The 13155-nt window shown below is 42.1% G+C and overlaps 1 protein-coding gene across 1 annotated transcript; it reads left to right on the forward strand.

Annotated features, from left to right (window-relative positions):
• Window positions 1–11648: 11648 nt before the first annotated feature.
• On the forward strand, window positions 11649–12449 carry bhlhe22 (basic helix-loop-helix family, member e22; the record flags this gene model as incomplete). The annotated part of the gene is made up of 1 exon (XM_080793981.1): window positions 11649–12449. The coding sequence occupies one exon, from the start codon at window positions 11649–11651 to the stop codon at window positions 12447–12449; it is 801 nt and encodes a 266-aa protein (XP_080650107.1).
• Window positions 12450–13155: the final 706 nt, after the last annotated feature.

Below are 13155 nucleotides of genomic sequence, written 5' to 3' on the forward strand. Positions count from 1 at the left end.
CGTTGCACTTGCCATTGTTATTGCGGGGCTCAGAAGAATGAACCGCGTTGGGACAAAAGAGGCGTAGAAAAACCTTACAAAATCTGGTCTATGTGGTCAGACCGCGTTATGTCGACGGTTGCATAATCGATAAGTAAGAATAATGAGGTTTTCTCGGCTTTACTGTTCGCTCATTGCGCGGTGCACCAGGACAATGGGTCCGGGCGCGTTGGGTCATATGGGTCGTGCTCGTGATGGTTACTAGATAGGGGGTGCAAAAAATATGGTGATATGAGCTTGAAATGATGGCTGATGCGACAGTACGTGCATGATTGTGAAGGGAGGGGGACGTTTCCGTCTAAAATGGCGATTCCCTTTGTTTCTGCATCCCTGTCCTCTGTTCCAACGCGTTGGTATACGGTGCAACAATGCAATTACATATGTTTACTAGCCTGCGGTTCTTAATTTAGTCTCCACTGCAATTTACCCAACAGATTCACTATTTTAACGACTAGAACATGCAGGGTGTTTAATGCAGAAATGGCTTCCACCGTGGTGTGCGCAGAAGCACCGCTAAGCTTTGGCTTTAGGTTGGATGAGGATGACAGGTAGGCTATGCGACTTATAATTAATACGGAAAAACAGCACCGACTTGATTTGAATTGCAGATGATTAAGAGGTTTAGGACGCATTATTAAAAATATAGCAGTAACATTCTAAAGAAAGAGTATAGCCTATATAGCCAATAGGCTATAGTACAGTATAAAATAAACCATCTTACATTAGTTTGTGTTAAAACAATAACGCCCAGAGTTATTCAGAGAGACTCCATATTATGTTAATACATTTCGTATGCACAATAGGCCTACTTAAGCATAATCGACTTAATCCCATTATCACCAGATACATTATAGCGGACACTTAAGAGAGTCGTATAGTACGACTCTCTTAAGTGTCCGCTATAATGTATCATGGTATAGACTTTGAAGCCTATTTCAAAACCACGGACAGCGAATAAACAGACTACCGGTAATATCATTTCCTAAACCAAATTGCACCCACATCAAACAGCAGGGAATGACAAACGAGAGAACAACCCCTGCCCCTCAAGTGCAGGCACGCAACTAAGTCGTAGGCTATGCAACCGTTCTCTTTTTCTCTTTTTTCTTTCTTTCTTTCTTGTAGTGCAATGTTGCATAACAGCACACAGCAGCTACCTGCAGGTTTAAAGGCCGTTAAGGCATAATTTGCGAGCCGTTGTTATATGTGTTTGTGTTGCACTCCACACATTATAACACCATAAAACTGTATACGTGTAGAAATGAAGACGTCTGTATAGGTGAGGTGAAGAGTGGGAATGTTTCAAGGACACAGGATGATGCTGCTGATGAGGATGGTGGGTATAGGCTAGAGAGGAACATCTGTTTGCCCAGTGACGTCAACGCCCCCATGCAATCCTCTTGTGCTGAACTGAAGGCAGATGCCTCATTTGTTTGGCTGGAGCAGTGTTAATCCCAAAGTCAGCCGGCAAGGGGACAAGACCGGACGGAGGGACACCAGTCCCACTTAGCCGAAGTCACTTGTCCTCGCGGGTCTCGTGGTGGATTTGTTGGGAGGAACCGGTTCCACGCGTGAATGGAGTACTCATGCCCTGCGTTTTCGTGCCGCTATTTCCGCTCGCGCTCTGCGGCAGTTTTAACATTGGCCCGCAAGTGTAGAGGCTTATAGAGCTTGGCGTGTGGGGATTGGGGAAATGCGTGTATTTTGTGATTGGGGGAATCGATATTTTGGACGTGGAACATTGGCTATTTTTAGTCGTTCTCCATGGATGTCTATCGATTTTAAAACAGTTTTTTGAAAAAAGAGCAAGAGCAAAAGATTATTTTGTAATTTTTTTGACTATTCCCTGCCCTACAATTCTATATGCAGTTCATGATGCATTTTCTGTTTTCTTGTTTTTGTAGGTGTTTTCTTGGACAACCACGGGATTTTTATACAAGTCTGCATTTTGGAAAAGAAAGTCATCCCATGAAGAAAAACCAATGGAGTGCCTATAGCTGGAGCCTTCATTCGCCGCCTCCGAATGGCTTGGGAGTTTGGGACTCTTATCTATACATTGTGTCTAACATGGCCTATACGAACGGCAAAGGTACCGGCTGGCCGTTTGCTTTAGAGTAGCCTATAGCCTAGTTTTCCCAAATTAAATGTACCTTTTTCCACGGTAAGGTCAACCAAAAAAACCTCTCAATCAAGGATTTTATTTTTATTTTGACACATGCAGAATGCTGAACATTTGCTTGATCTTATTTAATAATTTCGTGTTTAAACGTAAAAGGCACATATAGCTTGCTGAAAATAAGATGGTTCGTATGTGTTCTCTCACACACACACACACACACACACACACACACACACACACACACACACACACACACACACACACACACACACACACACACACACACACACACACGGTGATCCGAGGTTCTGTCTCTCCGTGTTCACAGCGGACCTTGATTTAATGTCTTACAATTAAGGCACGCGGTGAATGCCAAGAGATGATCCTTCTGTCTGCAGATGCCCACACTGCATCCGTACAACAACCGAGTAAAGCCGTATAACAAGATCGACTTTTCCATTGTTTCAAACTGCTATTTATTATTTATGTAATGTTCATTTTTTTCCCTATACTTTCTCGAATAAACGAAATACACTCAACATCGTAAGTTCTTGTTTCTATGTGAACGGGTCCATGAACGGTCAACACCACCAGTGGTTCTCAAAGTGGGGTTCGGGGATCTCCAGGTGTCCTTGAAGGCGTCCCAAGGGGGACAATGAGTTAACATTGCATCAAATGCAGTTTAACCACTTTAAACCTATAGCCTATAACATATATAAAAAAATAGCCCATCTACACGCTCAATGTGAGTGGCGTCATGGCGACAAATTAGGATATTTTCGAGACATTTTAACTATACACCAATCTCGTCTAGCCCCATGGATCGTCCTTTACAATGAACACGTTTGAGAATCACATGGTCAACAGTGACACTGCATAGTACTGTATAAAGTGGGAGCTGTCCATGTTGCATTGGCACAGCTCTGCTCTAGAGCGCTGTCCACCTCTCGTGGTGCTGAAATAAGCACGCAGTGATTAGCGCTTTGTTTCAGGTACCCTGCGCTTTCGGCCTATACTTAGTACTTATCAGCAACATAGTAAATATAGGTTTTGATACAGGTACGTGACATATAGTTGCTGCGAAGCAAAGTAAACTATAGGGCACTTTCACACAAAGTTCGCCTATAGAAGGTCCGAATTGGGGACCAAATGTTTAATTTGTTGCATTTTGATTTTGGTCCGTTTAGTGTTCACACAGGACTTTGTAAAGCGAACCAGTCACACACACACAGCAAGGTGGAGGCGGGTGCGGTAAGGCCTTGTCTGCACAGCAATTAAGTTGATGAGACCAAATTATGATTTTATTGGTGTCCATGCTCATTTGCATTATTGTTTTGAAAAGCAGTAGGTTAAAGATTTCTTTCAAATATTGGATTAAAGAGGAATTTAAAGGTTGCATTATATTGTCCGATTCAAAGAAGAAGAATCATCTGCGGCTGAACCTATGAAAATAGGTCACTGGTTAAACTATAGTCATATTTATGGCCAATCAGCTCATTCACATGATCGTCCTTGGCAAGGCTGCCACCTAGAGGTGTTACTGGGTAACACACCGACACCATCATGTCCATTCCTCAATCCTCACTCATTGTAAAGTCAAATTGTAACACGCACGCACACCCACACAGAGAAAGAGAGAGAGAGTACTGTATAGTAGAATCAATATCTAATATTTCTACAAATATGTGCATGATGATACACACATTATGCAATCTTTGCTGGTCGTCTAATTGCTTTCTATATTGCCAAGTGCCAACATATAAGGACCTGTCTGTAAATATTATTTTCTTCTTTACACGACATGAGGAAATGTCATGGATTCATTTTGCACACATTGAATAAGCAGAATAATATAATATGATATAATATATATAGTGTGACGGGGGATGGGGGGGCATATATTTCCTAAATGCTCTAAATTAGTATTAAGTATAATCTACACACCAAGCATGCAACTCATGGCCCTTAATTGGACCATTTCAAGTCCTCAAAGAAACCGCCCACCCCAAAAAACAGATTTTGAGGAAAATAAATATGTATAGTATATTCCTGATGCAGGTAATTGTATGAACTCAAATGGTCAATATCAAATAATATCAAATGTTTATAATACTGAAACGGTCTGCCTTGAGTCCATATTACAGAGAGCGAGAGACAGACAGAGAGAGAGAGAGAGAGAGAGAGGGTGTGTGAGTTTTGTTTTTTTCCAGTAGCTGAGCACAAGTGCTCATTTTGTGTTCAGTGCCTTGCTCAAGGGTACTTCAGCGGTGTTGGTGAGTGATGACCAATCACTTCCTGACCCAGAGTTTTCCTGCCCGTCCGGGGAACCGGCAACCATTCGTCAACAAGGGCCCTCATCTAACCCCTAGGCCACCGCCGCAGTGTGTGTGTGTGTGTGTGTGTGTGTGTGTGTGTGTGTGTGTGTGTGTGTGTGTGTGTGTGTGTGTGTGTGTGTGTGTGTGTGTGTGTGTGTGTGTGTGTGTGAGTGTGAGTGTGAGTGTGAGAGAGAGAGAGAGAGAGAGATATAAAGGTTGAGCTGAATTCAATAATAATTCAATGAACTCAAGAGATTTACTATGGGCTGTTGTTCAAAGGACAATGAACACAAGATTACTTGTATTGACTATTTGTCAAATTAACATATGTTTGATTTCTGCATATAGAAATGAAATGATTTAGAGCAGACAACCAAGCATGGTACAGGTATTCAACATATTTTATGTGTTAATAAATTAACAAATAAATAACTATATTATGTTGTGGTTGTAAGATACCGGCATATACACCAAAAATAAGAAGGCCTACTTTAGCCTATACTGTATGTTGACAGCCAAGATACATTTAGGATACCACATGGTTTCTACGGTCTTATCTTTTACTAAATGACTAAAATGTTTGAAATTGATTGAAACTGCATTCGATTTTCTTTCCAGAGAGACATTACAATTAAACATTTTCTTTTAAAGTGATCGAAAAGGTATAGGCAGATTAGAAGCTTATAGCTTATTAGTGCCTATCCATATCATATTCTGTTACAAAAAAAACTAATGTGAACATACATAAAGTATGTCCAAATTGTCCATCATCCATATGCCTTACCTTGAGAACGTCTACCCAAGTCCCAAATAGTTATTCATAATAGTAAGTGTAGCCTGCCCTCTTGTGGCAGAAAGCAGTAACTACTGTAAAATAAATATCCATATCCAGTATATGTGTAGACAGGAATTATGTACTTTGGGTAACCAACACATTCATATAGGATTCAAACTGCATGTGCGTGCGTGCGTATATATCCTGCACCTGATCATGTGCACGTTCTATAACAGAATTATTATTGGTATAGTTAACATCATCCATTTTCAAACTATCTTCATGTAATTGGTCCTCACTAAATGCTCCATAACAAAGATGACATCTACTCGGTCTATGGCAGGCTGCAGTGTAGACAGATAAATGCTATAGTTTCTATTAGCTTGGAATCCCCATTGATGGTGTCATTACTGTCATTGGTCTCATCACCATGAATTTTATGAAGATATTGAAAATGGTTGAAGTGCTCCTTAAACTAAAAACACATTTTATCCTGGTGGTATCAGAAATTAGACAAATATGTCTAATATGTCTGTCTAATATAATTAAAAAAGGTGGGGAAAGTTAAAGTCTCCATCACAACATAGAAAAGTATAGTTTGAATATGTGCTCAAATGAATTAATTGTAAAACGGAGTCAAACAAGTACAATAAGAAAGTCTGGTTAATTGACATTTGACATTTTCAAACCAATTCAACACATTGCAATGCATCAGAGTTTACACATTCAGCACATATTATTCAATATGTGGAAGCTACACATCACATGTACAACAATGGCCAGCCAACCTTGTCTGACTGCTTGCGAGCCTTTGCTTTTCTTCATGACTTGTGCAGTAGGACAAGGAAGTGTTACAACAAATGACTAAAGATTAATGTCAGCAACACAGACAGACATCATGGCACTGCATCTTTAAAGTTTCACCTATTATATCACATGGCCAGAAAATGGTGATTAGGGAAATGTATCTGATAATCTCACTGGCAACCATATACTTACTTAGTTGCCAAAGCACCAGTGCTCCCCCAGCAGTCTGCTGCACCCAGGCGCATATGTTGATCTGACACCCCATTCCAAAGCGCCAGCGCTTGCCCAGCAGTCTGCTGTTACCCAGGCGGATGCAAGCACGCACTTCTCACCCTCAGGCGTCTTACTGTGTGCGTGCGTGCGTGTCCAAAAAGTCAGCTTCATTCATTAACTACTTAAACCCTATATACTTCCCCCAGGGGTCTGCATTTTTATTTCTATCCCTCCGCACCAAATAATCACAATGCATTGCATTGCAAATGTGTTGTGATCTTGTAGAACTATTGTCCTTAAAGTTTCATCTATTTCACCTACAGAAAATGGAAGCTAGTGATTAGGTCAATTTATCTGATAATCTCACTGGCAACCATACTTACTTACTCCTAACACATTATGATCCCTCTAACAGAACGTTTCCAATTACCACCTCTCTAATTACCACCACTAAATGAAGTGTGGGGGGGAAAGCAGAAGCTGCCCATTCTTTAAAAAAGAGGAAAGATCCATTTCTGCCCAGCCTTCTGTAGACTCTCAATTACCAAAATTGCTGACTGAGGGAGAAGACTATATGTGTGTGTAATGGCATTTTCCCCATCCAGGCCCATCTTGTCTCATTAGCCCAGCCTGATTGGCCATGAAGGTGTTCCCTTGCTGTCTCAGGATAAAGTGACTGTCTCTGACCCTAGTCAGATCATAGCTTCTTGCCTGATGGCCTCTCCTGGACACTGATGTCATAAGCGTATAGGGATCTGAAAATGTGCTAATTAACCCAATGCTGAGACAGCGGGAGAGACATTGACCTTGGATGTTCCATGCAAGTCGCGGACTTGTCTGTTTTACATACTTGAAATATTCACTGTGGCCTTCTTTTTTGTCATCTCTCAACAATCCAAACGAGGAGAAAAAAAAGGATCTTCTAATTTTTAATAGTGAAGAAGGTAGACCTTATGGGCCCTATTTTCTCCCGTGCTATATCCCTTATCCCTAAACTTCTTTGTCCATTTTGAAAAACATTTTTGAATAGTTCAAATCTACACGGTCACATTGTGTCGATGTAGATCGGCTAGTTGAACAATTTGAAAATGTTTTCAAAATAGTAAAAAAATAAAAGTTTAGGGGCGAAAAGGTTTAGCATGGCGAAAATATGGCCCTATGGGCTCCATTTTCATCTGATCTTTCTAAACACACTGTTTTGGGATTTAGCAGTGGGGAAGGGGTGTTCCCCCACTAAAGTTGGTATTTTGGTTACCTGTCTAAATCCCTAAAACACCTCCGTTACCCGTTATATTATGCATAGGTAAAACCAATCAGCAGTCTACATGCCATTGCCTTTAAGAGATCCCTTATCTGTTGCCCGTTATGCCCAGTTCTATGCTTCATAGCCTTACGGTATATAGCCAATGGAAGAGTGTTGCGTTGCTGCCTTGAAGTCTCACTCATCTTCCCAAAATAGCAATTATGAGGAAATCGTGCCAACATGCCCATGACCACACCTCCAAGCACAAATACCAGTGTCGGCAAAAAAGATAGCGGGTGGCGCTTATATTCGTATAGGTCTCGGGTAACGAATTTGGAGCCCTATATGACAATGTCCTAAAACAGCTAGCAGTGAGTTCAGCACCATGGTCAGATCCACTACAGGTGTAACAGCTAGCAGTGAGTTCAGCACCATTTTAATCAGTTTGAAGTCATATGGGCAATCCACCGGACAGAATGGGATAGGAGACACGAAATTGAGTCCCTATTGTTTACAATGGGGAAGCTGCCGGGCAGCGCGCGCCTCCCTCGTCCACTGTTGTTGTGATCGCCACTTTGGAATATTTTTCAAGACTACAACAAGCGATTACACCATTTTAAAGTGGCTTTTCATGACAAGCAACTCAGCGGTCGGTGCAGTGGCTGTTCAAAGGTAACTTTAACCAAATGCGGAGAACACATTTCACTGCGGTAACGTGTGTGTGACAAATCGTACGACTTTTGACTTTGACTATTGGGGGACTCACCCTGTGAGATGAGGTCCGGGTTGAGCACGAACTCGTCGGACACGATGAATCCTCCCGACACAAACAGCTCGTGTGGTTCTTCACGTCGTCCAGAGAGTCCACGCCGGCGAAACTCACCGACGACAGCTTCTTCAGAGACACCAGGGCTGGGATCTGACGGAAGAACAACAAGCATTAATATTATTAGTATTATAAAACCCTTTAGAGACACCAGTGCTGGGATCTGACAGAAGAACAACAAGCATTATGTCTCAATGAATCCAATTAACCATTACTTTATAGGTCATCAGATAATGGCGTCGTTTGTTTCCGTTCTCTGTAAAGCAACTTCCAGTATCTAGAAAAGCACTCTATAAACTGTATAATTTGTGACTGAGGGACTGCCATTGGATGTTTGTTTTTCATGTCAAGTGAAAGCAGGGAATCATAGCTTCAAATTGACATATAGGTTGTTCATTTTGACCCACCAGTTCTGGCGATATGGCTTATAGAGTAATGTCTTGCAGAGAAACAGAGAGTTGAGAAAACAGCCTTGAAAGGTTCACTTCTGTGGTCTAACATTACACCTATAGCTACATGTTTAAGCATATATTTCATATGTACATTTTCAGCTCTTTTCACTTATTTCAGACATGCTCTAGTATGTGAAGAGTCTGTGCTATAAACTCATTTTGGATAAAATATGTTTTCCTCTGGTGAAAAGCAGGAGGTTTGCACGATGGCAGGCTCTCAGTCAAATCTGGTCACATTTAACCTCGCGTCACCGTGTTCCTACATTGCCGTGTGATCCGATCTAGGGGTGGGCTAGACTGGATGAAAAAACAAAGGGGTCACTTTGACACACACAGAATTCTGCAAATCCAGTCTCCATACCCAGCGAAAAACACCAAATAATGCATGCAGTTACGAATTAGGATGATAACCACTCATAATCTTAAATTCTACAACCAGAAAATGACCAAAATGCCCTCCATAACAAGGCAATCACACACAGCAAAACTCTAGAGAAATTCCCCCTCAGTCAGCTGGCCCTGGAACCGACCCAAAACAAAGAAAAATCGTAACTAGGTACAGACTCAGTGAGCACAGTGAGTCTTGCGATTGGGAAAGGCCGTCATAGGCAGACCTGTCTCCCCAGAGAAGACAGACTATATGCACCCACTGCACACAAAATTAAGTGGAAACTGAGCTACATTTCCTAACCATCTGTCCACTGTACCAAGACATCAGAGACTTACTTCCCACAGATTACAATCACAGACGGAGATTTTGAAAACATGACTAATGACAAAAAAAAACTCCCATATCTGCTGGGCGAAGTACAACAATGTGCAAACACAGCAGCAAGATTCGTGAGCTGCTGTGATAGGAGAAGGATATCAAATGGAACACAACCACCCTAAAGACTAATCATTGTGTGTATTCCTGCACTATCTGCATCGAGCGACCTTCTGTACAGAGAAATAGATTTATTGGAGATTCTGACTTTCAATTGTACATACATCTTGTTTTGATCGTATTGTTCCACTTTTTGCTATTTTCTCATGCCAATGTAAGTGAGTTCAGCACCATGGACAGATCCACTACAGGTGTAACAGCTAGCAGTGAGTTCAGCACCATGGACAGATCCACTACAGGTATAACAGCTAGCAGTGCTAGCCGTCTGTGTTTTCCAAATGCTTGGAATGGGTTCAGAATTATGAAAACCCCCTTGTACTGTATACATGCTACTTGAAGCATAATGAAAAATGTTTTTGTGTCTTATAGGTTTTTAATGGTATACCCCAACTTTCAACTTTCAATGTGGATGACCCGAACGATCATAAAAAAACCTTGAACGAAAAAAAAGCATGCTGTTCTAATGAATGGCCCAGGCAGCAGGTGTTGCTATTCTATTTTACTCCGTTCAAGTGAATAAGGTTTTGGCTCGACTTTACTACCTTATTTACTGACAATACCTGTATAGTGTAACTACTCAGAAATGTAACACACAGGAACAATCTGAATATGTACTTTGGATAATGACCAACAAAGATTGTATGCCTGTTGTATAATAATCATGTTCATTGTCCAATTTTACTCTATTGTTCATGTGCTACACCTCACAATCCAGTAGATGGCAATACAAACACAAGTAAGTTCTGATACCAAAACTCCCAAGCCCAGCAATCATAAAATGTCTGAAGTAATAGAAGAGGCACTTCTGGAAATATGTGAGGAAATAAACCTACAGTGAAGCACATTATGTAGTCGCTCTGGATTAAGAGCGTCCAGAGCGTCTGATAAAGGCCTAAATTGTCAATTGTAGTAGTTAAATCAATAAAAAACATCTAAACATTATCCTCACTTACTGTATAATATTGTCCTCTAAAACCACAAGTAAGCTTTTGAAAGGAAATTATTAATTTGGTTGTTACATGCCGTTTCAATAGGCTATAATGCATACTTGTGCATGCAGCACAAATATTAAATCTACAACACCCATACTCTACAATGACACTGTCACCTCAGTGACATGCAGAAACAAGCAACTCCATTTTCTGGACTAAATCTTTTCTTGTCAAATAGAGAAACTCAAAGTCAGGCTACAATAAGGTTCCACAAAACATTGTGATTGAACATTTCCATTATAAGTAAGCAAGTGTATACATTTCTTTATTATACTAAACAAAGAAAGGCAAGGACAAAAATCCACAAAAGCACTGAAATGCTAAATAACGTATAACTTGTATAGCGCACAAAAGAATGCTATATGTCAGTTAAGGACAGAAGAAGGGGTCTTTTGTAGCCTGAAAACATTAGGCGTGTCCTGCATTTGTTTAAATAGACCTGAGTGTCATTTATAAGGATCGAGTCTCGATCACAACCTTGTGGGTCGAACCATGCAGACGGCGAGAGAGAACGAGAGATAGAAGAGAGAGAGAGAGAGAGAGAGAGAGAGAGAGAGAGAGAGAGAGAGAGAGAGAGAGCACACGCGGTATTGTTTTTCACCGTTTATATCCCATTAATTAAAACGTTAACCTGATTGGGTAAAGGGAGAGAAGGAGAGAGAGTACTCTGTCCCAATAGGCGAATCATCTTTAATAACCCGCCTCGAGATAATGATGTAAAAGACTCGCGTCTTGTGCGTAACGATGATCGCTCTGGAGATCTGGTGAAGAGGTGAACATGAGATAGGAGACCAGAGCAGCACTTTACTTGAGAGAGTCGCCTCTCGTTTCCACACTTAGCTGACAAGTCAAGGAATCCTTCAAGACCGTCTAGACGCAACAACACGGGGAAGAAACTTTAAAGCGCCAGAGTGTCCCCCCACCCCCCCAAAAAAACATTCTAGCCTATAGTAACGCGGAATCCAGAAGGCGAGCCAGTATATGGACACGAGAATGAACTTGAACGGCGCAGGAGACATTTTTCACAAAACTCTGAGCGCTGTGTCAAACAAAAAGATGGACCCCTTCAGATCATCGGCTGGTATTGAACTACCAGCTAGAGACCGCCAGTCGCCTATCAGCTGTTTTGACCCGACCAACTCAGACCCCATACAGCCAGGAGGACTGGCAGGGGTCAGAGGGAAGCCGCTGGGTCTGCCGACCGGATCTTTGTGTTTGAAGTACGGGGAGGGTGGCAGCAGGCCCTCGGCGGACGGCGACGATGACGACAGCGACGATGACAGCGACAGCAGGTGCGAGATGGTCCTGCTGACCGACGGGAGGACAGTGAGCGCGGGGAAAATTGAAGGAGGTAAGAAAAACAAAGAGCAGAAAACGCTGCGGCTGAACATCAACGCGCGGGAGAGACGGAGGATGCACGACCTGAACGACGCGCTGGACGAGCTGCGCTCCGTCATCCCCTACGCGCACAGCCCGTCCGTGCGGAAACTCTCCAAAATAGCGACTTTGCTGCTCGCCAAAAACTACATCCTCATGCAGGCGCAGGCTCTGGAGGAGATGAGGAGGCTGGTGGCATATCTCAACCAGGGCCAGGCCATCTCGGCCGCCTCCATACCGGCCAACACTGCCCTCGCAGCGCCTCCCGGCCTGGGCGCGTACGACCAGCCGCCTGGATACCCGTTCCCCAGCGGAGTGGCAGCGGCATCCTCCTGCCCCGATAAGTGTGCCCTATTCAGCAACATCACCTCCAGCCTGTGTAAACATTGTACTGACAAGCCTTAACTGCAAACCACTACTTGCGAGCTGAGAGATTTCATTCGGCGAAGCACATGCGAGAAAATACACCACTTTTGAACACTTTTTGGAGAGGGAGACACACGAGGCTACAGCTGTCGCATATAGGCTAGAGACAGAATAAATGACGATGAGTACTTTTTATAACATTTACAAAATGCATTCAAAATGCGCTTTTTGTTCAGACAATACTTGATTGTGTATATAAAGTATCCTTTAAGTGCTGGTATGAATGACAGTGAAAACCAAACAGATGTATATGACTGGCTGCAGGTGTTGCAGGAGCTATATGGACCCTTTTGGAGCTTTGTGTGACCTGACAACTTGATATGGACAACTTGCTGGAACATTAGTTTGTCTACCCTCAGTTTTGCTGCTTTGTTTACTTTGACATGACACGTTTCTTCTTTGCATACATGTCTACTTAATAGCCTACTTAATGAACTTTTGTTGAGCATACATGAAGAATGTCACGAGCAAAGAAATGCAATAGACATGAATTGTTTAAATTAGTTATATTTATTTGTGAATCTAAACACTGCGCTGCATGCAGCCTACAATTATTTTTGGCACTGTGATAAGATGTCAGATAGATTTCTAAAGCTTCTATCAACGTTTATAATGGTCTTTCGGTGTTTTTAAATTGAACGATTTCTGGGTACTTTACTTTTGTTTGCATGGCGTATTGTAGGCC

This window comes from Protomyctophum bolini (genome assembly GCF_963924005.1).
Source record: "Protomyctophum bolini genome assembly, chromosome: 21".
NCBI classification, from domain to species: Eukaryota; Metazoa; Chordata; class Actinopteri; order Myctophiformes; family Myctophidae; genus Protomyctophum; species Protomyctophum bolini.